The sequence below is a fragment of the Leptosomus discolor genome, chromosome 9 (assembly GCF_034619465.1).
Source record: "Leptosomus discolor isolate bLepDis1 chromosome 9, bLepDis1.hap2, whole genome shotgun sequence".
NCBI lineage: Eukaryota > Metazoa > Chordata > Aves > Leptosomiformes > Leptosomidae > Leptosomus > Leptosomus discolor.
In genome coordinates this window covers 9,100,045-9,127,251 of record NC_141399.1, presented here as the reverse complement: position 1 = coordinate 9,127,251, position 27,207 = coordinate 9,100,045, and the positions used below count along the sequence as shown (strand labels likewise).

The window sequence follows — 27,207 nt, the reverse complement described above, 5'->3', positions numbered from 1 at the left end:
TAATAAAACTATTATTATTGATTAGCAGTATTATTTAGTAATTAGTACGGGGGGGTTTATTACCTTCATAACATGAAAATGTGTGCAGGCTAAAGCTACTTATTCAATGCCTTTGGAAAGTATAATTTGTATTTGTCAAAGTGTATGCATATTTACGAATAACTCTGTGCAATAGAAGACGAGCAAACCAATTCAAAATGCGTGCTTACTCACTGAAGTCCTGTTTCCTAGCATTTTGAAATTGCTGCAGCTATTACAGACTATCAGTTGTTACAAATAAAAGCAGGACTAGGGCCTGTAAATAGTTGAAGAATAATAGAAAGATACGAAGTAGCTACTATGACACATAAAGGATGAGCAAATCAGAGTAGGTGAATATGGTAAATACAGTAATGAGAGTACCTTTTTCTGAGAAACAACTTGTACAATACATATATAGAAATAGGAAGCATCTCTGAAGCAGAAAATAATTCTCCCTATTTTCCAGTAAATAAATGGAAATGAAATCATCAAAAGACAAAAGCGATCTTGAGTCATGGTGTATTTAAATATAAAATTATGAGAGCCTCTTAAAGTCTGTTAGATTTGGGTTGAGTTCAGTATGTGAATGGCACTGAACAGCCTCCAAAGGTGGTCTCTTTAGCCGAAAGATGCAAGTTTGGGTGCCTAACAGTAAGTATTCACGCTGATCAAAAAAACTTGCACTGAAACCCTTTTGACTAGAATTTGAGTTTGGGTAGAAGACAAAAATTCATGGAAAGTGCCTGTTTTTAAAGAATATGTTCTACCTTTCCATTAAAGAAAACAAAAAGAAATTTTTAAACTAAGTCCAAAATTCAGATTTGTATTTCAACTTCTGTTGGAAGTTTCTTTGGGAAAAATGAATATTTTTGAATATTTTATGTAAAAGAAGAAAGAAAGGGGAGAACAGATGGGGAATAGCTCTGTGAGTAAAAATACATATATATCTAGTTTCAATTTTAGTGATTATTGAATTTGAAGTGCTTAACTATGAGGCTTTAACTTTATTCTGATCCATACCTTTGTCCAGATTTGTCGTGTTTCACACGTTGTTTAGTAGTAAAATTGCTATTTACAGCAGAGATTTATTTAAAAATAAAGGTTTCTGTAATAAGGTTCTTCATACTTTATTTTAGTACATAAATGAGTAGGCTGACTCTCGAGAGTACTAAGCAAACAGTTCCTGATGGAGTCTTGAGTTTGATAGAGAAGCTTCCAAAAGTTTTTAGCTGTGGAGTGAGATGCTGTTGTGAGATGGGCAGAGCTGCATCCCTTTCTTGGTGGTTGTTGCTTGAAGCAGAGAAGCAGGTAAGGAAGCAGCAGACTGCTGGGATGAGCCCTGGGACCTCACTGAGCAAAAGCTGCGAGCGCTTCAGCGAGCACAGGGGTTGGGGCTGTGAGCCCGCTGCTGCTGGGCTCAGCGAATGAGGGCTGGGTTAGTGAGCTGAATTGCACTGAAGAAATGCTGGCCCTTTAACCTGTGGCTTTTTTGGGGGTTTGTTTGTTTGGTTGGTTGGTTTTTAAATGTGGGGTTTTTTTCCAGCATTGAGTAATCTTCATACTCCAGCTTTCCTGTCATTGACAATAGCACTGATACACACCTTTGCTGCTGGGGTCACTGTGCAGAGCCTGGGCTCCTGGTAGTCCCTCATTTCAAATCCCATACAAACAGGAGCAAAGTTTCTCTCGATTTGCGGGGTACTGTGGGTTTGGGTTTTCTCATTCACATGGCTGTACATTTGTCATGGCTCACCCATGAGAAGGAGCCCACGTGGCTGAGTCTAGGAGTGCTAAGAGCAGAGGTGTTCACACAGCAGCCTGAACATCCTGAGCAAGTGTGCTTGGAGGAATGAGGTACGAACGCGTGAGCGGGAGGGGGGCTGGATTTGGAGGCAGACTGACAGGGCGGCTGAAACAGATCGTTCTTGGAAGCAAACACATCGTTCCGCTTCTGCTTGCCTGTGTTCTGCCAAGAGGCATTTGCAGTCTCTAGATCATGATGGCTGCAACCTGCTGTGTTGAAACTTTTCTATCCACAGGCTGACTGTGCAGCATAGAAGGATAATCTACCTTATGCACACTTATCTTCTTCAATGCTCAAGCACTCATCTTCCTTACCCTTCTTCTCTTCAGCTCTATGAACGTTCTTATGGTATTTTCCAATAAGGCAGAAGAGCAGGAAGCCAGATTTTGTGTCAGATGACCTCCAAAATGCTATACTTTCAATTAAAGCCTCTTTGTTGAGTTTTAAAGAATATGGGCTATACAGAAAGCAATGTTATGCAGTTCTTTTGTGGTACACAGTGAAATATCAGAATGCACAGAGAGTCCTTGACTTTTCTTTTGGTTTTAATCTCGGATATGGCTAGAGAAATGCAACTTCCAAAGTCTCTGAAAAAAAACCTCTTAATTGAAGGTAAAAATTAGATGCCTTTTTTTTTTTTTTTTTTTTCCTTCTTCCCCAGATGCACCATTACTGCTTTCTTAACTATGGAGCCTGAGATCAGAACTTAGAACTTGTGCTGTTGCTTCTCTGGTTTGGATGCAGTGGCAAGGAGGGTGGCTAACAATGCTGATGGGTTATGGAGTGACTTTTGCTTTTTATGATAAATCACGGTCCATTGCTACCATTTATTTAATGGAAACATCACCATTATTGATGCTAAGAAGGAACTGTTGAACTTTCTTGCTGTTGAGAAGACTTGTACTCCAAAGTTGTGCCGTGCTACGAGTTTGAAAAATACTCTGTATATTTTATGGGGTCTCTCCTCAATATCTTGAGCTATCTGTCGTAACTGTTAATGAGAGCTGGTTGTGTGCGTTGCATGGGGAATAGATCTCTGCGCTCTTCTAGTTTAATGACATTTGAATGTCAGGATCACTATCTTTCAGTTTACAGCACTGTAAATGTTTTTGACTTGCAGCTTTTTTGCTTTCCCAGTGCTTCTTAATTGATTAATGTATTACGATTAATCCCAAGTGGGATGCCATTATTAACTTGCTTCATTAAATTACATACCAATTTGTTGGCCTTAATTCTCATAATTGTCACCTTATATTTTAGTGTTTTTATTTGAATAACTAGCCTTAAGAACTGATCAGCATGCATTTCTGTGTTCTTCTGCCTCCCTTTCCTTCCTCTCACCCTTGATGTTCAAAAGTGGAATCAGTTCAGGAATATTTACAGTGTCTAATGTCAGCATCTTAAACACAGTAATTTACTTCTCTGTGATTTAAAAATATCCTGTCTTTAAACAAATAAACAATCACTTTTGTAGCCATGCTGTAAAAATCTTTAAATTGATAGAAAAATTTCTCCTGGAGTTTTCATTACCAGACTCCTGAAAATGACACTTAGATGTCTAATATGTAAAAATTACAGTCGTCAGTCTATAATCTCACCCCCTCTGTGGTTCAGGAAGATTGATACTCAGGAAGTCTGTTGATTATAACCATTAGACTAAAAACCAAATTAGTTCCCTAACTACAGTAATGCTTGTTGCATTTTACTCTGGTGTGCTTTGTTGATGCATCACTTCATCATTTTATCAAACGTCACAAAGCAGACCCTCGAGCTGGATGCCGTGAGAGCTGGGTCAAAGTGGAGGCACCCCCAGCCTTCATGCCGGCGCCTGTCACTCGCCTGTTGTCTGCTTTAGGGGAGGGACAACAGCCCCTTGTAGAGTCTCTTTTTGTGTCTTTGAGCATTGAGAAGCCATTGAAAGTGGCTTGTTTTCTTTGCTGCAAGTACCTTTTCTCCTCTCTGTGATACCAACGATTGCTTCATCCCCATCCTTCTTACATGTTCCAAATCTGGTGCATTTTGACTTGACCTTTTTTGTTTAAGAAAAAGAGAGAGAAAGAGAAGCTGGAAATAAAGCATCTATTTTTTGCTATCCGAGTCTTTGGAGAGTTTTGATAGAATCGGTCTTAGTTACAGAATCAAAGGAGACGTAAAGCTGTACGTTCATCTCCTTTCCTTTCCCCTCTCTTCCAAACAGAGCAGCTGCCTCTCGTAACTCCATTTTCTCCCTGTTGTTAAACATTCACCCTGGATTCCAGGAAGAGAATTTTTTTCATGCCTGTCTACCTACCTCTTTTTTAAATTTAATTCAATTTCTTTTTCTGCAAAAACTGTCCTCTGTAGCCATCCAGCCACCCATTTGTCTCTCAGAGGACTAATCAAGTATATTGCGTGTGGTGCACATTCGTGGAAGAATCTAACATTTCAATCAGGAAGCTCCAGCTGTCCAGTCAGCATGTTGCCCCATTCTGCAGGATTTTGCACAGGATTTGTGTACCCCTTGGAAATATTACACTTGTTTTCATCCTCTGTATTTTCCATGCAACTGTAGAATCTTCGTGTGTCTCTGGTTACCAGTTAGTGTAATGGCACATTTTAAGTGAAGGTGAGCACGGGACCTGTTCATAACTGGTTGCCTAGTTTCACTTTATGCCATAAAAGAGAGCTGGGTTGTAAAGTTTGAATATATAAAATAGATGGGTAAAATTGGGGCTTCCTTTGCCTTTAGATCTTCTGGCTCAGATGAAAAAGTTATTCTTATTAAATTTAAGCTGTTCTGCCTGAAGACTTATTACTGTAATTCTCAGATACAATAGTGCCAAGTTTCTCCTAATATTGGCAATAATAAACAATGCAAGCTTCAGACAGAATTTCCTGGGTAGCATACCAAATGTTCTAGAAAACCTTCTCGGACAGCAGCTAATACATTTTTAATACAAATAAAACATAATTCTTTAGTCTCGTTTCAGTTTGATCCCTAAGGTAGAAAAAGTGTACCAACTATGCATAATTTATGTATTTGTTTGAAGTGTTTACCCAGATACTCCATTCACAAAGTCTCCTTTTGTTAATAGGTTGCTGTGAGATGTAAGAATCACTTAGGGCTTGCGTTCTACAAATAAATGGAACGTGTCATTTTCGTACAGTCAGTGAGGTGGTTACATAGTCATCCTAGTTCTGCCTTTGTCTGTGCTGCCCACCCCATCCGTCCTTGGCCAAGTCGCTGAACACATGCGGCTGAAATGTCAATATGTTTTTCCCAGCTTGTATGTGATATAAGAGCATGGAAGCATGCAAGGGAGGGAAAAGGAGCGGATGGGAGCAGAGGGTGCTGCCCACCCCTTTCGGGACAGCATGGATGGGTGTCAGGTTGGTGTGCCCATGTAAGCACCACCCCAGTTATTACCAATGATATGTGTAGTTTCCTGTATAATTCCTAAACATTGTACATGATGCAGAGCAAGCATGCAGGAAAATACCCCTCAGTAATTTAATTAATCTATCCTAAATTACTGTAAATCCAGTGTTACAGGTTACTGCCGGAGGGTCAAGTTGTTGCTGGTTTTTGTCATCTGTAGTTTCTGTACTGCAGGACAACTGTGGGAGAGGTGATTATCATGGGTTTTCTGAGCTGGTGGTTTTCTTTCCAGGGGTCAAAGAAAGGCAATGAAAATAAATCAGAGTCTAGTCTGGTCCCTTTCTTTACATCTTTGTACAGAGGTAGACATTCGTACGTATGGCTGATGGCTTAACTGATAATGCTGATGGCACATCACCCCCCAAAATAATTCTGCAGCCGAGATGGCGGCTTGCCCAGAGCAATTCTTGTATCTGATGTTTTACCACCTGTGAATCTAAATCAGAAATCTTCATAGGGTGGAGATGAGGGTGTGTAAACCTGGGAACCCTTTTACAGCATAATTCTAGTAGCTTTCAGGCCTGCCTTCTGCATCTGAGATTCAATGGAAAGCACATTAATCCGACTGAGGTGATGAGTCTGAAATGAGCTAAATGGTCCCAGTTTGAGTAATATTAAACTTCCCTTTGTTTTAAGTTCAGGTGTGCTTGTTATCAGAGTTCCCAGAACAAAACCAGCAAAGAAACTGGGATCTGTTTCTACGCACATTAAGCTCTGCTGGAGATAGATACAACTCAAGAATGCCAATCACCATCTTATTCTTTGACAAAACTTGAAATATGTGTTAAATAAAGATTGCTTAAATCTGTTCACAGCACCTCTGAACAGTGAGTTTTCAGAGGCTTGCAAGATTGGAGCAGGATTTTTCCTATGAGCTTACAGTGTTTGCAACTGTTTCACAGCTCTGGGAGCACTGAGAAGCCAAAGAAAAGCTGCCTGGCTGATACCATCAGAAAAGTATTTAGCTGCTGATTGTAACCGTACCATTTCTGCGCATCAAAAGTGCATTGTAATGTAGTCATTATCAAGAGTAAAGAGACTTTCTGAAATAAGGTATTGGTTTTGCAACATCTGTACTGTATCAAATGAAGCCTAACTGGAGATTTGGCAAACTGTTCTTTATGAGTAAAGTAAAATGATGTACCACATTAGAAAGTAGCTTGGTTATTAGAAAGCTCAGTCTTGCTCCTGATAAAATGGATTTTTTTCAGCATAAAATTCATCTTTACTTGCTGCAAGAATATTGCTAAAAGAGATTAACTTTGGATCTCAGTGTATTTTATAGCTTGTCTCGTTATTTTAAGGCTGTAAATATATTAGCTGATCTGTAAGCTTCACTTAGGTTACTGCTTTCTGGGTTTTTGAAGAAATAGGATCGTGTTATGCAGGAATCTGGATGATTGAATTAAATCACCCCTTTTGATATTTATTTTCCCTTAGGATCATGTTACCAGATAAATATTTTAAAAAGCTATATGGGTAAGCGTTGATTAGAAAGCAAAGCTCCATAACCCTAACAGCTAAACTAGTAATTTTTTTGTGTGTATTTTATCTGTGGTTTGTATGGCATTATGCACATGCCTGTGTATTAGAAGTAGTCTACATAAAATTATTTTCTTACTCCTTCCTCCCCCATGCCTACCTTGCCACCTAGCAAACCTTCTTTATCATACCTAGATCCTATAAAAACATCCCACATAATTTGAAATACTGTTATGTGAAACACGATTAAACTACATCAATCACTTTTCAAAGATTTTTTTTTTTTTTTGGCATTTTGTATTCTAAGCTGCTAAAAACACATGCTTTTATATCCTGCTGCATTTCGTGGAAGACATGAGCAGACAGATAGCTCCCCGTCTTGGGTGAACTAGTCTTGTTAAGTACTCTCCCAAAGTGCATACCAGTCAAATTAAGCTTTAGGTTAGCATTTTGGAATGCTCTCCTCTTGCCAACTCATTACCAGCGATATGGCTAAGCAAACTGTTGCCTTCTGCTGTTCCAGATATCTACAGAGATTTATTATATTTCAGCTAATAAGCTTACCTTCTCTAATAGCACATGGCCCACCCTGCCTTATGGCTAGACTTGTCTTCTCTCATATCTTGGGGAGAGAATTAAAGGCCAGAAGTCAGGCTGGTTTTTAAACCTGTCTAGGTAGAGCTGTTTGGTGGTCCCTGTGTTGTGGATGGAAACACCCATGATTTCTGAGTCTGAACTCGCTCACTATCTAGACCTGCTCTGCACTACCCCTCAGGTCAATACCGATACTTCTCTGTGGACAGATGGCGGTGGGAGAGGGGGTGATGCTCAGGCAGGTGGCACCACCTCGGTGTGCCACAGGGCCATATGGGCACTCGGGTTTTAGAGAAACTCGGTCTGTGCGTGCAGTACAGCTGGCTGCTACCACACCTGTCTAATAGTTGCTGAAAGGCTATATAAATTCATGCTGAGCTATGGAGATTATCTCTGTCAGCTGTTCTTGTGTCAGAAGCAATTTTTTTTTAATGCTGCGTTTATGTCGTAAGCGCCTAGCGTATGCCTACCTTTTAGGAAGTACCCTCTTTCTTCCTTCACTACTACTTGCATTGCATCTGAGACATATAACTAGTGTCTGGCCCCTAAAAATAGAAGATTTTTTTTTATGCCTTCCTTATCATGCCATATATTAAAATATTTGCTGGCCCTGTTAAATCTGAGTGTAGAGAGAGCTGCAACTGCAGGTGTGTCCTACCAGTGTGCTGGGGGTAAAGGCCAGTTTGTAGAGAACATGGGATGCTATGGCATCAAGCTTTCAAGCACTGGTGCTTGCTGCTGTTAGCTCTGGAAAACCTCTCATCTCCTCACAGCAGCCATCAGTCAGTGCTCCTCGTATGCATATCACAGCTGGGCTGGATTTCAAACTGTGTTTGGTCTCAGGCATTTTGGGGAGAATTTCCTGTGCAACCTGGCAGCGAATGTTTCCTGCTGTGCCAGCCCTCTGAGGATTGCCCTTACAGAGCATTGGCTCTTTAGCTCGCTCCATACCAGCTCAAGCTTTTGGCAGGGAAAAGCCTAATGCAGGTTGTGGTGTCAGTCACAGGTGGTCAGTCCTATGAGGGTGGTGACATCAAAGGACCATGCAGCCTGGCGGGTTTTGAGAAGAGAGGTAAGAAACTTTTCTAGACATGGAAGCCAAACCTGGGGTCATGGCAAAGCATGTGCCAGGAGCCTGGATGGTCCAGCTGACTGGCCACAGCATTGGTGATAGGATCATAACCAGCGTACGTGATCTGTGGACACCCAGGAGTTAAAGCACTGGGGTGTGAAAAGAAGTAAAAAAGAAGGAAGTAAACACCTCAAATTAATAGGCAGGTTCTCTGGCAAGCAGATTCAGAGAATATGTGAGAGGAGAGGAGATGGAAGACTCTTCCTGAGAGCGTTCTGTGTACACCCACCTGCAGGAAGCTTCTTCACTGCTCTGGGTCAGACTAGACTTGTTCAAAGAGCACCTTTTGTTCTAACCGTGTTTTAAGTTTTGTTTTAAATCGTATTCAGTTGCATTTTATTTCTTCTCACATACCTTTCCCTGAGATTTTGAGATTCTGGCAATTTTGAAGTTACATCCTGTGTAGGAGGAGGGCTTCCTGACCAGAGACGGAGCTTGAAAACCCCCTCCATAGATGGGTCATGCTCCACAGGAGCACCAGAAAGCTGTAAGAAGCCCATGGAGCGGAGGCATGAAGGCTAGAGCATCCTGAGGAGTTCTGTGGCTTTAAGACTATCACCTACTCGCGGTGATTGAATAGCATTCACTTTGCTACTGCTGAAATGTAGAACATCCTGAAACAAGCATACATGTCATGTTAGTTTTTGTACTTCTTTGTATTTCAAGAGGAAGAAACTGCTGCCACAATCGGAATGTTTCCTAGGCTTATAATGCACTTGAGTTCGAAGTGCTTTTTTTCTGCACAATAATTTCCCCATTTCCTCCATAAGCCATGATACTTGTTGAAATGTTTTTATAAGGAACTGAGTTGTTGGGTCATTCTAACCAAGTGAAAAATAAACAGCTTGACTTACGATCCTCACTGTTGTGTGGTGTTACACCAGGTGAAATAGCGGGGGTTGAGCTGTACTTTTGTTGCTGCAAGCAGCTGAGAAGAAGATTGCAGGCCACATCCTGCCACTCTTAATTCAGTGGCTTGAAGGAGATTTGAGATGCAGACTGCCTTGTCTCACCTGCTTCTCAGAGCTCTACTGCTGTGACTGCCCTGCTGCCGGTACCCACCCTGGCTCAAGGATGTGGCCCTTGGTGCACCTGCACTTCATGCCCACTAGCTGTGGAGTCCTTGGCACCCTGTGTGCTGGCATCCAAGTTTCCCCTGGGCGAGCCCACTTGCCACTCTCGGTAGCCGAGGCTACTTCTTTTTCCTGTCTCCATGAAAGACGTCTGAGTGGGGGTGGAAGGGCACAGGGACTTCCTTGGTGATGCAGGAGGCAGGGATGGAGCGGAGGAGGTGGCAGAGTCGTGCAAGGGTGCGCAAGGGGGTATGGGGAACGGTTTGGGAAGAGAGGGTGCTGTAGTGTTGGCGGAGACAGAAACAGCTCGCTGGGTGGGAAGAGAGAGCGAGGAGGATGTGGCAGGTGGGCGATGGAAGAGGGAGGCAGCTCAGAAATGAGAGCAGAGGCAGAAGTGAGGAAACTGAGGGTTAACTGGTGCTTTCTGCCTTAGGTACTGCAAGCGCTGAGCTGTGTAAGTTCATAGCATTTTGCAAAACTGCACACATCTGCAAGACACTGAAAATCTACAAAATATAAGTAAAAATGGAAGACCTTGCTTGAAAGAGAATTACAAATACAAAAATGTATAGTTGACAGACTTGTCCTCTTGTGCCAGAAAGCTCTTAATGAACACCATTGGTCTAACGTTGGGTTCTTGTACTGCAAAGATGCCTGGAAGCCTGAGAGCCCTCCCAGCCCATGGCTGCTACATTAGACATGGGGAATTTTCTGTAGCAAAAGTTCCTGCAGCAGTTGCAGTAGATCAGTTCACACCAACCTCCTTAAAAACTCCAATGTAGTTAGATATTTCAAAGCAGGAGATAAAAAAAATCTGCCCTACAACAGTTTCTTTTCACTGGATTTCTAGTTTAATTGTGAACTGAGGTGAGGTGTCATTGGGGAAGTGGCTGTGTAACTTAATTGACATTTCTGCATCCTTTGTGTTTGTGACTCATAGATGCCAGCTTGAGTCATCTTGTACTGGCGGGCTGGAGGGAGCCGCCGCTGTTGAGGCGAAGTGAGCCGAGGGCAATGCTGGAAAAAACCAGACAAGGACTTTTCATGTAGAATGAATGAAAGATGCTGGAAAGCTGAGACAACTCCTTTTCTTCATTTTAAAGGGGTGGTTGTTGTGACCTCTCTCACCAAAATCCTTTGTGTTGGCTGGAAGAGAGGGAAAGGCTGGAAATATCTGCTGCATCCTAGGCAAGCTTAGCTGGAGCAATTAAATTACAAACCCCAGGAAAATGCTGGTAATCCAGATGCCAATCTGAGCTCTTCCCTTCCACCCTTTGTATTTTGCCCAGCACATTTTCATGTTTAGCCATTGTTTTATTTTCAAAAAAAAAAAAAAAAAAAAAAAAGAAGCAGCTGAAGATACTTTTTTTCTCAGTTGCACATGTTTGTATGAAATTTAAGCCAGGAACAGAAAAAAATGAAAGCTAACTTCCATTCTTGGTTTCGCAGTTTTGAATTTAGCCTCTCCAAATGTGTGAAGCTGTGTATCAGAGAGTGGGTGCTGTAGGATGATCTGGCTGTAGTGTTTGTTATATTTTTTTCATTCCACCATTTCATGTTCCTCCCAACTTAGGTCAAAATGGTTATTTTTACCTAAAAACTCCCATAAATTGAGCAGATTGTGGAAACTCTAGAAGAGATTCCTTTTTTCTTCTTTTTTTTTTTTTTTTCTTAAACTCAGATGGTGAGAACAGTTTATAACTGATGGCAGTTTTTATAAAATAGCCTCCATCCTGATAAAATGTTACCCCCTGGTGTGTCATTTTTCCAGCTGAACTGCTGGTAGGATTGAGAGATCTTGCACACTGCTGCTTAAATAAGTAGACTACATGCTCTATGAAGAAATCATATTATTTTCTCAAAGGAGAACAAGTAGGCTCAGTGCACCAAAATTGCTTTAAATAAACTTGCAGCTACTCTAGACTTTTTTTGCGCAGCTGCAGATGGTACAGTCTATCAATCAAGCTTTCCCAGCTTTGAGAATCTGCCACTGAAGCTGTCTCTCCTCTGTGTTGCAATTACATTTTTGTCTTTTACAGAGCTTTGTATCTTAGATATTCTATTGCTACTAATCAGATTGTGCTTTTGGGCTGCAGATATCTTTTGTCTTTCCTCAGATATATGCGTATTAAGATCTTTCAATAATTTGTTAATTGAATGTGCTATTCACTTGCAGTAAATTAGCTGCATCATGCTTTCGAATTGCAAGAATACTTTAGGGAAATTAATGTCTATCTTATCAATGGAGTGAGTCAAAGTTTGGGCAAACGAGCGGCTTACAAGAAGAAAGGAAAACACATTGCTAGCAGTTTCTTATCATCCTGGTGGTTGCAAATCTTGTGGTGGTGAATGGAGGTAATGCTGCGGAGGGGAGGCTGCAAAGTCTTCCTCAGCTCGCCGAGCTGATCAGTCAGCTGCCAGCACGTGTACAATACACGATCAATGTTTCTATCCGCTAACAAAGAAACTCAGTGTGCACAAACACAACGTACTCTTGAGCTGAGTTATTAAGGACTGCTTAACTCTGCCTCTGAGTTTTACGCTTTTGCTTCTTTGGAGATAGTCTCTTATAGTAGCATGTTGCCTGCTGGTGCAAATTTTGTTGTATGTGCTTCTGTGCTGTCCCTTTGCTCTTTTTATGACACTGATGATTCAGCCAACCTTTGATGTAAAAGTGTCTATTTATGCTTCTTGTAGTTTCAAGTATCCCTGCTGGACATAATAAAAGTGGAAGTCGCTGATCTATAACCTAGTTTGTCCCATCTTTGTCCCAGGATGTCTGTAACTCAGGTCCAGAGGCAGCAGGTACAAAGCAATGAAGGGGGCAAACTAAGGCTGAGAGGAGCTGTGGTTGCAAGCAGCTGCATTGCACTCAACCAAAGATGAGGGTCACCTGGAACACCGGACCCTAAAGTCAGTTCAGTAGCTTTTAAAATTGTTTTGGACTTTACCAAAAAAAAAAAAAAAAAACACAAACCAAAAACAAAACAAAAGGAAAAAGTGCAGCTTCCTCTCTTCCTCTTTGGTACTGCTAGTTACTATCTCACTGTAGATACCCTCCAAAACTGTGATGAAATATGAAGTTAATACATCACTAGCAAGCTTTCAGTCAGAATGATGTATTATTCAAAGTGGAATTAGCTAGAAGGATCAATGCACACCCATTACTCTATTTAAAATAATCATTGGAAGACTCATTAACTTTTTTTCCCCCCTCTCTTCAAACAACATAGTGAATGAGACGTCTAGGAACACCCTCCGCCAGTGTATGAACCTCTAAGACTTCAGTGTATTTTCATTCATAGCAGGATTATTAACACCTGAAGGCCAAAACCCAGATTTAACTCAACAGAATTTGCCTTCAAATCACTGAACCTGAAAACAGTTGCCGTAGGCAAAGGCGAACTCAGCTCTAATGCACATTTTTAAAAAATCAAAGGTCATGGCAGTATCTGTGTGAAATAGTGCGTGTGCCAGCATAAGGTTTGGTGTCATATCTTGCCTGGGTACCTGTTATTCTCTCTGATTTTACACATGAGCAGCAACTTGAAGTATTAAGGGGGCTGTTTCCATTTCTTGTTTTCCCTTACAAATACATTCTGCAGGATACTTACTTTGGGCAGTCCATCCATTACAGAGCAAATGCTTTCTGTCTCCCAGCTCACCTCTGTCGGGCTGCAGCCCTTTGGACAGATTTGTCCTTTTGCATCGATTCATATGGGAGATGTGCAATTATAGCATATATGGGGGAGATGGAAGAAAATATCATCTGTGGAGGAACAGGAATATATCATTCTTGGATCATTTAGTGCTTGTGAAGGTGAAAAACTTAGAGCACCACATCTAGCTTATCATTGTGTTAGGAGCTCTGTAGGCATTTTCTTGCCTTCACACGTAGCTCAGTGTGCTGTAGTGTCAACCAGTATCCCTTCTCACCCGTCAGTTCTCCTGAAAAGGTCCAAATAAATATTTCCTACTGTATTTCAAAGCAAAGCACATGTAAACTTTTCATATCTGTTCATCCGCATTCCAGATCCAGCTGAAATCTTTCACTTCCTTTTATTCAGAAATGTTTAAAAATGAGATATTTATCCACGACCAGATTTTACAACGTGGACTTCAAAAGGGAGAGAAGAGAGAGGTGAGACAATGGACTTTGTGCAGAGCACAAGGGTGCACGCCACAAAGCCAGGATGTGTATCCTTTTTCAATGCTGCAGACCGATACAGGGATAAAGCATCATCATTCAGAAGGAATTAGGAGTAGCACCTACCCAAGCTCTTAGATAGCTCTGAAATAATTTGGCCCCAAAGACATGAATTTGAAGAGTTTCGTAAGCAATATGCCAAGTACTTTCCCTTTGCTGAGAAAAATGTATTTCTTTTGACTGTGATTATCTTGGATTCTTTGAAATCCTGTGGCTGTGATGTTAAAATACATATCGTGTGGCATAATGTTTGCATTAATGGGATTCTTCTCTTTTCTGTTCTAAAACAGTGAAAATCAGGTCCTTTCCCATAGAGACTGAGGACTGGCATCTGTCCAACACCACTGAGCTGATAAGAGAATAAATTGTTTAACCATGTTGATTGTCCTGAAACCCTACAGGACAATTTAATCTCTGCAACCTAGTTAATTTATAATAGTTTTCTTTTTCTTCTTAGTTGTTTGTACAGAGTGTTTGGAGACCTGGGTATGTGGCTGGTGAGCTGTAGATCTTAACCACAAGCTGAATGGGAGCTGAAGGCGTGTGGCTGGGGGAATATTACCCCTGACTTTCACCATTGTAATTGAAAGTAGAATTTGACACATTGGCATCTCTCTGTGTCAGCCATTGTCACTGGCTTCAGCCGCCACGGTTAAGTATGTAGTCATTCATCCTTGGCAGACACCGTCCTTTACAGCACAAGAGGATGGTCTCTGGATGTTAATGCCACAGCACTCTGGGAGCAGCTGGCTATATCGAATTCAAGGCATGCAGATTGTCTTGGCCATTTCACTTAGCAGATGGGTAAGGCTTGATAGATTGAAGATTTAGTTTCCAAGTCAAGGGCCAAATGTTGCAGTGGGAGAGAAAAGTAAATTATATCACTATTCGGAGGGGAAAGGCTCAGGTACTGTATCACAAAATTGTTGCCATTTATTTTCCTCTGACTTGCACAAAATGCATGTCATTTCGCCTTTCAATATAGCCGACTATGGCATTCTCCTTCGTTTTGAGATGCTTTGCAATACTGTCTGTGAGCCCATTTAATGAGCTTGAAAGCAGTCGCTGCAAATTTATGACAGTTTAATGTCTAAATGCCAGATTTTTTTTAAGATGGAAATGAAAGAAAAATTTGTATTTTGTATCACCCCGAATAGGTGGATTTTCTTCTGTTGTTTTTTTCCCCACACCCTTTTCTTCAATACAACAGATCTATTTAAACATACTTTTAAAAGGAAAGTGTATTCCTTACTCCTGAGCTGTTTAAGCTATTGACCTACTTCTCATAAGGTGACTGGTACCAGTGATCTTTAGAGAGCTTTGTGGTGCTTCCCCCAGCCCTTCTTGTGTTGCCCGGTGGGAGGATAACCTGGCTTTCGGAGAGGCTGCCCAGAGCAATGGGAAATGGGGCAAGTCTGGCCCTTTGGGCCAGGGGCTTGGGGGTAAGAGCTGGTGTTGCTGTGTGGTCTCTCTAACTGTCTTAATGTGTATTTGGGGGTTCCCCTGTTGCTATTTGTTACTGTTCCTAAAATAAGCATTGTAAGCTCAAAAATTTTGCCTGAGACTTTTTTTTTCTGCTTTATAGAGCTGTTTCCAGCAGAAAGACAGGTCATGGATTACTTATATGACTTTAGCATATGGTTTAAATTATATAGCATGTGGTATAAATTTTAACACTTTACAACTCTGCAGATTTTTGTAAAATCAGAGACTTCAGGAGGTTCTGAGTTTCTCCTTTAAAATAACCAGATGAACAGAGAGCTTCAGCTACTTAATGTACCATGAACGATAGCGAGTGAGAACTGGTTGGGGTTTTTTGAGTCATTAGGACATGCTGAGCTAGTACTGCTGTAACACAGGGGCTTTCTATAGAGTACTACCTTGCCCAGTAAAGTCTATTTTTACACGCTGTAGTTTGGTACCTGTACTAGCATGATCAGCCTGGCTGTGGTGCTGTCTGTCCCCTCGCCACACTCCTGCTCTGCTCTTTCGCCGGAACTTTCCACTTTGGAGTATTAATAACATTATCCTGAGAGGATGCTTATCCCCCTGGACTGCCTTCTACCCTGTTGAGTCTGAGGGTAAAGCTGCAGGAACAGTACTTTCAAGCAAGGGGACAACAGGTTGTGCTGCTGAAAGGTGTTAACGCTGTTGTCAGTAGAGTTCATGACTGATCAACCTTTCTGTTCACTGAGGAATGAATCATTTCTCAGTCCCCACATTAGATGCGGGAGCTGTAAGTAAATGCAACCTGTCTAGAGAAATGATTTCCACCATGACTTCACTTGAAGATCATCTCTGTTTTATGACTGCAGAATGGGGTCACTTGTGCATTCCCTTTTCCTACGTTGCAAATGCTTGGTTTTATTCATTGCATTAACATCAAGCCATTCGTTCTGCTCGGAATGGCATGTGCACCAGGTATCGAAGTCACCCGAAGGGTATGATAAACAAAGAGATTTCGCTTCCTCATGTCATGTTCATCCCATATTTACCCTATGGTGAGAGCTCTGTTAGCACAGGAAGCTGCTTAATGATATCTCTGTGTTTATTTTTCCCTTGCGCTTAGCACGATAGTTACCTATTTATTTCTGCTGAAGAGGATTACAGGCATTTTTCAATTATAAATGATGCACACAGGCATTATTTATCCTGTTTACTGCAGACCTATAGACTGTTAGTCAGTCTTGAGCAAAAGCATCTTGTTCAGGGAACAACATTTGTAGTAGTGGAACTGCGGGTATTGTAGGGCAATTCCAGGACAGTTTTCCATCTGTCCATTAATACTTGCTGTGCAGCACGCTCGTGACCGGCAGCATAGCAGGTTTCTGTTTGTGCGTGAAATTCCTGTGCTTGAGAAATTTTCATTCATGATGTTTCTTCTGTGTTAGCCTCTTGAAGGAGGAGGGGGAAACTCCTTGCTTGGCTCTCACAGGAAAAGAAAAGCTTTGCGCAGGTTTGGCAGGCGTGTGTTGGGTGAAGCCTAAGTGCCGAGACCCAGTTATGATGTATGGTCTTTCCCTAACTCTGCAGCCAATGCATCATGATAAATGTGGCATGTAAAGTCAATCTGAAGAATTCGTTTCTGTTTTCCTTCAGGATATATTCATAAGGTGCTAAAAAATACATTGTTGTGATACAGATTATGTAACAGAGAAAGATTAAAACAGTTTGTAGAAGGATATAAGCTCAAGCTTCATGACATGGAATCATAAAGGAGGTCAGAAGGACACTTCTTATTCTAGAGATTTTTGTCTTTTTTTTCTTTCTGCTTTTTTTTCCCCTTCCTTTCTTTTAAGTATCAGCTGTTGTCAGAGGCAGGATTCTTGTATGGCTGAAACTGATCTCAACCAGCATGATAGCTCCAGGCCAGTTAAACCAGAGACATATAGCAATGGGGATAGAACTTGACATTTTGGGTTTCAGAAATCTCCTTTTCTTTATGAACACAGGCAGAAAAAGGATACAGAGAAGCGTGAAAAAATAGAGAGGAAGTTCAAGGTGCTGGGTTTTTTTTTAAGAACTTGAAAAAAAAAAAAAGATATAAGAAAAGTTTTGCTCTGAAGCCTGAACCATTCCACAAAATGAGAAAACTTTGGGGCACTTTTCTAATGGTATTGCCAAGATCCTGAAATGGTTGTAGTGAGGTGTGGGAGATCAGTGTGTGAGTATAAGGAAAAAAGGGGAAAAGTATCTGGAAGGAAAATAAAACTGTATCCCGTACAGGTCTGAACTGACATCTCCACAAGTGTTACTTGGTTTGCATGTGATTTTTAAAGAAACATGAGATCCCACTCCCCACACCCTCAGAGAAAACATGATTACAGATGCATGGAGCATTTGCTTTCCAGCCCCCAAAGAAATAACGTGACTGTTGATTTCATGCTATTGAAGAACACTGCACATTTGTGCAATATGCTATCAAAAAGATTGCGTAGCTGGATCTATATAGGCATACCACCTCAGCAGATTAAAGGGGTGCTGCCAAGGCTGAGGTTAAGAATTGATCTGCTTTGACAGAAAATCCCAAAAGGAAGAGTTTTAACCTTTAGGATTCTTTCCATCTATTTGCCTTCTTCAAAATGATTGCAGCTGTCACCAGAAATAAAAACAAAGCCAACAAAATAAAACCCTTTACAACTTATAGTTACGCAGCAATAAATAAAACATTGTTCAAGTCCCATGCAAGTTTTTCTTACCGTCTTGTACTAAATTGCTGGTAGCTTTTTAATGATTTTTTTTTTTTTTTTTTGTGGTAGCCATGGCTTGGAGAAACCTGAATAAGTGGAAAAGATGCAGGATCGTGTCTTGCAACAGCTCTGCATTTTTAGTGTTTACTGTTGATTTGCCAGAAGCCAGACAGAACCTACAAAGTGGGTCATTGGGCTCAGTGTATTATGATTATTATTTATACAGAATCCAAAGTGTACAGAGCACCCCTTTGGGCATATAAAAGTTCATGCTTCAAAGAACTTACAGCCTTCAGGGCTAATAATATTGTCAGTAACATCTAAGCTGGATATATTTCAAAGCTGCTGTTGCTACTTTCATAATTTTATTGCGTATCTTGCCCTACCTGATCATTCCGAGTTCTGGAGTACTGTGATGAGAAAAGCATCTTCAATTTCCATTTTAAACACCAAACTGAAACAAACCATTTTATCTCCAGACAAGAGCACAAAAATGTGTCCTGAACACAGTAGAGTAGTTTAAAGGCCAAACAAACAGAAAAAAGAAAGGTGGTTTGTTGTGTTTTTTTCAGTGCAGTTGGCTAAGAAGATAATGAGGTTTCTAAGATTCCTAATTAGTCATGGGGAGGAAGGACAAGAAGAGACATGCTTGTGCTTGTGAAACTTGGGCAGTGGATTCCAGTTTTCTCCTCAGGCTATTAAAATTTGTAATTTTTTTTACAATAACGCATTTTTTGATGTGATGTGGTCAATGATGTCCTCTTCCAGAGAGTGCGCTTCCAAGGTGGTTCTGTACTTCACACAGCAGTCTGTTCCCTGCTGGGCACAGGTCCTCTTCAGAGATTTCTTCTTTTGTCTCTGCTCCTTTCCTCGTATATTAATACATGGCCATAAAGTGATTAAACTGTGTTTTTTCTCACGTTCGATGTGTTTGCCCATTGGGAGCAGTCTGTCCAGAAATGACACTGCTCAAGCTTCTGATACTGACTGGTGGCAAAAAAAAAAAAAAAAAAAAAAACAACATACCACGTGAATGAGGTACACGCCAGTATTTATTTCCCAAAAGTAAATGGGCAAGTTTCTTAAATAATGGAACATGTTCACAGAAATTGTGAGTTATTCCTTCAATACCTCTGAAGAGGCAAAAGGTTAAAAAAAAATTGCATTATTGGTTTTAAAGTCCTTGGCTGTGTTACAAGTAAGTGACTGAAGTGATGGGTTTAATTTGGAAGTTGTGGAGCTCAACAGGGTTAATCCTTCCTGCTGCCTTCCTCTCCTCTCTCTGGTGCTGGGTCTCACTGTTGTGGAGGACATGGTGATTGCTGAGTGATAGAAGAAATACTGCAGGGTACCAGTTTTTGGTGTGGCAGTGCAGGCTATTACATTGTCAAAAATCCGAGATTTCTTCTAGATCCTCTCACAAAGCTTTTTTCCCTCTCCCTTGTCCAAGTGACACTAAATTAAATAAATGTAAAAATAGGAATGCAAAGAGATGCCAAGGCCCAACTCCATGACTGCTGAAAGGAGTCCAGCTTCACTGATTTCAGTGGCAGCCATAGATTTATGCCCGTATCAGTAAGGGATGAACTGGTCTGAGATAACTTCCATTTATCACAGAAGTTTTCCTCTATGAAAGCAGAAGTAGATGGAGAAAAATCAGCTCTGTGGTTTTAGGCTTTGCTGGGCTGAGAATATGGCTAATGTGTTAATGAATTCAGAGGACGCTTTCTTTTGATTTAACCTTCCTTACTTTATTTTATTACGCCATGTATCTTTGGCATTTGGTGAAGAGCCATTGTAAATGTGAGAACTAAGCAGCTTGTCAGATAACATCTTTTTTTTTTCTCTTTAGAAGATTAAACTGAGCCTGTTCTGCCTGATGCCAGAATAGATGTAACCAATCCTGTATCCTTTGCATGTAGGTCAGTCAGAGGGACAATTCAGCACTGGATCCCATTATCCATGGGTTGAAGGGTGTCGTACATCACGGTAAGTAGCTTCTTAAACTTTCTTCTTGCCGGGAAGGGGAAAAGGGCAGGAATATTGTCCTTAAGGGATCAGGTCACCTCCAGAAGGACGTGGTGAGCGTGCACATTCCTCATTCACTGATGTTTAAGGGCATCACAGCCATTATTTGATTGGTAAAGATCGGAGTCATTTGTTACCTGAAATGGTTTGGGGTTAACAGTAAACAATTTGTTTCTTTTCAGTCAGTGCTCTAGAATGCCTAAGTTATCAATCAAAACCTACTACAATATATCATTCATATTAGTACTTCGAAGGCAGCGTTGATGCTTCGCTCCTGCTATTTATCTTCTGTTTGCTCTAAAAATACTCCTCTCTGAAGTTTCTATTTGTTTATAAATTATTTGTCTTTCAAATTTGGGGAGCTGATAATGAAACGGAAAATTAACTATCTATGAAAATTAATTAAACTTTGCAGCAGATGAACATCTTTCTAATGCTGACATAAATACAATCATTCGGCTGTTCTGATGCATATAAACCTATTATCCTTGAACTTATAGCAGGTACTGAAATAAATATTAATGTATTTTATACTTTTATAACCAGTTTTTACTTAGGAATTTTCCTGAAACCTTATCACAGGTAATGCATCATTAGCAATGACATCAAGATGCTCCAGTTCCCAAAGTACTCTTGTCAGGTTTTAATGTAATGATTTGTAAAGTTTTAATAGTCTCATTGTAATTCAAAAGGCATCTGCTGGAATGATGCTAGGTACTATAATAAATCTCCGTCCCATCTATAGTGCTGTGATAAAACATCTTTGCACCTTTTCTGAGGATTGTCTTTAGACATTAGCTAGTGCTGTAGAGCTTAACAAACATTTTTTTTTCCTCTTGACTGCAAACCTAAAACTAGTTGACAGTGTTAGATTAAAACAAATAGGATTTTGGATTAATTGCTCTACTTTCAGAGTCATTTAACATTGCAGCTGGGAACGCCAATAAATCCAAAGCAAATGAAAAATAGGGGTTAAATAATAACATTCCATAAAGTCCTTCATTTAGAGAATTTTCCATAGGTTTTGCTGTTTATAAATTGCAGTGTTCTGCTGTGAAATAAAAACAGCACACTGAGCTGAAAAACTGTGTTGTTTTCCACAAAAATAGATGTTATTATCTAGCTCCCACTGGGTAACAGAACAGGCTAGCAAAAATAAAGCAAGGACGAGTTGGACTGCAAGGATTTTTCAGTGGCCGTGTAATTTGACACGGAAGTCAAGATGGCATTTAGCTGGTCCAGGATCTCTTTTTAGCTTTGTTTTCTACCTGCTTTCTCTTTCAAGACTCTCTACCCTCTGCAAATGCGACAGTGTTTTAGCCATCTCATCGGGTTTTTTTCTGCTCCCTCTCTTGCTCCTCGCTGCTGCAGCCGAAATAGCACTAGTGGATAATCACACCGGTGTCTCTGAAGAGTATTATTCCACTCCCCAAAATAATTGTTTGGGTAGGATGTGACACAGTCCTGAGGTTGTGATTCCTTGACCACGTAATGGTTAGTCTGTCTTGGTGCTGCCTACCCACAGCAAAATCTGGGTGGATAAAAGGCGTTTATTTTTGTTTTGCTCACAATGCACAGAAGGCTGCTAGTGTTTCAAGTAAAGGAAATCGCTTGATATATTTCAATAGCTTCTTTCCTTTTCAAAACATTAAGGAAGAAAAAGAGGAAAATCTTGCTTTCCTTCCTGTTTCAAAGGCCCTGATTAAAGGCCTTTTCTAACGTTCTTTTGGTGGCTAGCATAAGGGAATTTCCTTCTACAAAGCAGTTGTTCAAAGAAATTGTTCTCTTTAACTTAAATACCGATGGAACGCTTCAGTAAAGAATTCTCATATCGTGTCTCTCTTTTAATGTTATTATATAGAATAATAGTGAAGATGTGAGCTTTTATTCCAGATGCTCTTATTTCATTTCTTTTCTTGATGCAATTTACTTACATCTTACATGAGCACATTTTTATGAATTTATCTGAAAAGGTTCTTCCTGCCTTCCATTTGGCGAAATTTGACTGGGACCCTAAGGCAACATGGACTTTTGGCTGAAATACAGTTGAAAACTCTTGTGGTTTTTGGATAGAGTGGTTGGATCAAGCAAGGATCCAACAAAAGGAGCTGGAGAAAGGCAAAATTGAAACCTTTTCTTGGCATTTTATAACATTTCCGTGCTCATGTTGGTTTTAGGTGGTCATTACAATACAAAGGCACATGCCTGTAGTGGTAAAATTGAGAATACTTATGAGTGTTAACTACCTTGCTTTTAAATTAGACCATGTTTGTGTATCCTCTGCTGCCTGGAGAGATCACCCGCCCCTCAGCTTTGCCTCTCCCGTGTGCCTCATCTCAACACACCTATTTAAGTAAGATTCCTTTGTTTTCCGTATCCCTCTCTGTCCAACCGGCAGAGCATCCTTCCTGACTTGTGCTGGACACTCACTCCTTCCTTACAATCATTCAGTTTTCAAAGAGGAAATTACACACCCTCACAAACACTCATCATCATCCTCATTTCTTCATTTGCCTTGTGGTGGTACTAGAAGTCCTGGTCCTGTATGGGGACTCCACTCTGCACCACGCCGTATAGGGCACCCATGCTGGCCTGTCCCCATAATGGTGACAGATCCAATGACCCTCAGTTAGATGTCGGAATGGTACTGATGAGTGGAGAGCGGTTTCTAATTTTTCTTGCATAGCTTTTAATTTTTTCTGTGAAGTTCTTCACAGTGCCCTTCCAGGGGTAAGTGAACAATTTAAGTGTCAGAAGGACTTTCTGTGGAAGTGAAAGCAATTTTTGCTTGAGATTTCGTTGGGGATTTGAATTACTTACTAATTTGATGGAACATAAATAATTGTGCCCTTCACAGTGTCACCAGCTTAGTAACAATGATAGAGAAACACGCACATAAAAATCAATACAGGCTTAGTCGCTACTCGGAGCTCACTTTGTTTCCTCATCTCCAGGCATAATTTTGTAGAATCTTAATGCCACATTAAGCTTAATTTTACATGAGCAACCATATAAAGTTTCTTAGCTGGAAGGAAAACCAGTGATGTACCGAACTGCCTAACAGTGTTTGGATCAATGATAATGCTTTCAGGTTTGCCCCACATCTTCCTGCCGAACAGTACGTTCCCATCACATCGACACTCCCCAGCTCCCGTATCCGCCCTCGCAGAGCATTGTAAAGGCGCACGAATGCCGAGGAGGCTCTGTTCAGAGCTGTCAGATGCCTGTTGCTGATTTTAAAATTGCTTTTGGTTTTGTGCTCTGCCAAGGATTTGTCACACCTCCCGCCAGCGAGGTGCCTGCTATTCTCACTCCTGCTTTCCCTGCCGCAAAGAGCGCGGCGAGTGTGTGTCTGCCACGGAGCTCGCCAGGGACTGACAGCTGGGAGCGTGCAGCCCTCTCTCTGCAGATGGGATGGAGTACGGGCAGGCATGATACGAATTTTCTGATGCTGACTTGCCAGTGTCTTTCAGCTCTGACTGCTGGGGGTCTTTTTTAGTTCATCACCAAAGCTGATGGGAAAGGTCTCCAGCAATGCTGGTGCTGGTGGGATGATGCACGTCCTTAGTTGAAGTTGGATGATTAGGTAAAGCAATAAAGTCAGTGGTGCCTGGCTGCGCTTGCACCACACAAGGGCCAGTCATGGTGCTGCAGATCAGACTTTTTTGCCTCTTTTGCTGTCGATGTGCTTGGCTGGGTGCCCTGCCCTGAGCCCCTCACTGCTCCTTGTCCTTCCTTGTGATGCTGAGGAGCACGGGGCAGGATGGAGCTGCTCTTGTGCAAGGGGTGAGGAGGCTCCTGGGGCCTCAAGAGAGAATGATTGTGCCCTTGTGGGAATAGGGGAACGTGAAATACCAGGTCATGTCTTATACAGTCGATTTGCATTAAAATGGCTACTAAAGCTTTTGTCTGCCACATGCTTCAGTAAGATCTCAGAGGAGCACCTAGCAGGATGGAGCTATTGCATGGAAACATTGCTTTTTCCTACCTCTGCTGTCTTTGACTTGCCCTTTTTAGTACCGTTTTGTATGTAAGCCTCTTAGAGATGCCTTTTCCTTGTTCTTACCAGCTGCCTGGAAGGCATTAAAATGAGTCTCCATCCCCGATGTCAGTCCTGAGGGTAGTGCCTGGTGCTGGAGGCTGTGCAGCATTTGACCTCTCCTAACCTGGGCACTGTGCTCTGCACAGCTCCGTTTTACCATGCAGGCAAATGGTTGTCAGAGGGAGCAGTAGCCTAACCTGCCCCAGGCCGCTGGAAAATCTTTCAGGGTGATGGAAACCATATTTTGTCACTCTGTCCTGTTCTTTGTGTCTGTCACCAAGAATCTACACGGATCAGCAGAAAATTATTAGCACAGCGCAAATAAATTACCACAGCAGAAAAGCTTCTATTAATGTCATAAAAATGGGGCTCTTATTCCCTTCGTTGTCAAAAGTGAGCACTGAAAATCAAAGTGCAGCCAGATCAAAAGCTTAGGTACAAAGTGAATTGATGGCATCTGTTGCTTGTTTGTGAATGTGGGGTGGGGTGAGGGGAAGAGAGGAAGCTTTGTTTATTTAAAAGGGAGTTTGGAAAAAAATCTTGCTTTTTTCTTCTGCCTTTGTATTATTCAAATGCCATAACTTAAGCTCAGCATGGAGCAGAGTGCGATCTTGTGTCTTCCTCGAGATGGGCGAGAGGTGGTCAGGCAAGTTGGTGGTGACCACCGAAGTTTCAGGGGCTACTGGGGAGACTGTACCAAAATACAGTGGAAACAGAATTGCTTTAATAGTGAAAAAGGATAGAGAATAAGTATGTTGCACATTTCTCCAATTGTCCTAGGGAAAAAGGCAGTGAATAACCTGTTAAAATAAATCAGCACTAAAAAAGAAGCAATCCAGACAGTGTTAGTTACCCTGTGGATCTATCACACCAGAAGGCATAATAACAAGAAAACACCATTAGCAGCATGACGGGTTTTTTCTTTTGTTTTTGACTTTAACCATAACACCACCTGACAAGCTGTTTGCTTTGTGCACCAAATATCCAGGGGTTGTAGAGAAGAAAGGCGGGGGAGAGGGGTGAGGGTGAGATGTGATACCGTGGGACCTCATCTTTTAAAGTAAAACTTTGAAGAAAGCAGCAGCCCAATTTGGAACAAGGAAGGCCATCAAAGGGAGAGCAGCAAGATGTGTTAAACTGAGAAGGAAATGTGGAGGAGCATTTCTTTTTCCTCAGAGATGATCTGGATATATTCTTTTGTTTTCTGATCTGTTCTTGTGTTCACAGTCAGAGTAGCTGTGTGAAAGAGGCCAGGACACGATTGCTGAGGAGCAAAGGGGAGGAGGAGGGAAGTGGGAAATGAAGATGAGAGCAGAGGTGATAAGTTCACACCTTTATATAGGGCAGCTCTGTGCATAGCTGCAGGGGTCTCTCATTTAAAAGAATAAATGATGGAAGTGTTGGAAATCTCTGGTCCTTCACCTGTCTGCTCTGTGGAAAGCAGTGCTGGCCACGGCTGAGTAAAGACCGGCGAGCTGACATAGAATTAATATATTGCACTGAAAAACTCATTCAAACTAACAAAAAGAAGATTGCAGTTGTTAAAAGATAAGAATTAAGGTTCATGCTGAATGTGAACAAAGCACCTGCAGGGGGAAGGAGCTGGGTGCTTTGCTGGTGGGTTTTGAGGATGTTTGCTGAGAAGAGAGGGCTGGTGAAGTCTTAAGAAAGTGAGGGTTTGCTCTGGCTCTGCTGCAGCAGATGTCAGCATTCCACAGTCCTCTGGCTGCTTCTATCTCACTTTGCCCTACCATGCCAGGATCCAGCTTGCTCCAGGGATCCTCTTCTCCTCTAAACTCCTTCTTATAGTTTCTTTTTCCTTCTGTCACAGGTGCCTATTCTGTATTTCTTAGTTTCCATGTCCCTCCAGCCTTGTCTCCACATGTCCCAGTCTAGAATGGCAGCAGCCGCTCTGCATCAGCAGTGCTTAAGCATTAAAGTTTCAGAATTATTTTGTACTTCTTTAAAGAGTTAAGACCCCTCCTCGCCAGCTAAACCTTTTCCTTCTAAGCTGTTTTAATAGACAGAATGAGAAAAATGAAGCCTGAGGGCAACAGCTGTCATGGAAATGTCCAAATATTTTTTTGCATAGGAGACTTGCCTTTTTTTCTTTCCTCCTGGTTTTTGTACTACTCACTCATTGTCTTAGATTAAATTAGTCTACAGGACTGTGTTGTTATCTTGTTCCCTTCCTCCCCACCATGCTGTGCGTTCTGTGTCCTTACGGTTCCTTGCATTGCTCAGCAGAGGCTCTGTTTTTTTTAAAAAATGAATAAAAGTGAGAAAAATAATTGAACAATAAATGACAAGAATTGTCCTGAGTACAGAGGACTGTCAGAAACTGCTCTTCGTGCTGGATTTACACAGCAAGTACTCAACTGCTGATCTTTTCAGTTAAAGTAACATGTATTTGTAATCTCATCTTTAAAATCGCCACTGTCCCTGGCTCTGGTGTGCAGCCTGCTTTATCTGGGGAGTTCTGGCTCAGTGGGTGTGTAGCACGGTGTCCTTTTGGTTATTTCTGTGTGTTTGCTTTTTAAATGTTTGAATGCAAAAGCTTTAGAATGACTTGGCTCATTGTGAAAATGAAATTGGCAGTAACATTGTTTAACAAATTTGGGAGACTTTCAAAGCTCTTCATATTGGTGTTGCAGATTTCAGTTATTCAAAGTGTAGCTGGGTAACGTTTCCACCTATCAGGCATTGCACATGCGTTAATTTTGGAAATAAGCTCATTTTAAGATATTGTTTTCAATGCAGCCAAGTTCCTGTTTTCTTACAGAAAAGCGTGATGAAAGTCCCAAAGCATTCTATGAGATGTAAATGGACTTGGCATATAGTTATTTTCTTGTGATCTCCAATCCAAGTTCCTGTTAGATTTTAAAAGGGTTTTGATCACAGATAGTTGTGTGCTGTTTACCTGCATATCTCAAGAAGCCTCTTACTCTACAGTGATTTTGTTAAAATATCCAGCATTTTACAGAATATATTTTTAGCAAGTCAGTCCTTGAACTCAAAATGTTCAACTGATGGCTCTTGCAATATAGTATTTGTTGGCACCAGCTTGTGAAAACTGCAGTAGTTGGTGCAGATCTGCTACTGGTATCTTGTTTAAGATCTGATTTTTTTCCACCGCTTGGAAAACTATTCTGCACAATTCAGTGTTAGTTCACATCTAGTAGTGATGCCTTGACAAATAAAGGGTGTAAATAGGTC

General features: G+C 41.2%; 1 protein-coding gene across 1 annotated transcript in view; it reads left to right on the top strand.

The window, feature by feature from the left end:
• PTPRG (protein tyrosine phosphatase receptor type G) overlaps nucleotides 1-27,207 on the top strand; it is a 405,981-nt gene that overhangs the window by 274,023 nt on the left and 104,751 nt on the right. The window contains exon 6 of the mRNA XM_086470025.1: nucleotides 19,844-19,910. Within this exon, the coding sequence (XP_086326151.1) occupies nucleotides 19,844-19,910 (67 nt within the window). The remainder of the gene's footprint in view (nucleotides 1-19,843; nucleotides 19,911-27,207) is intronic.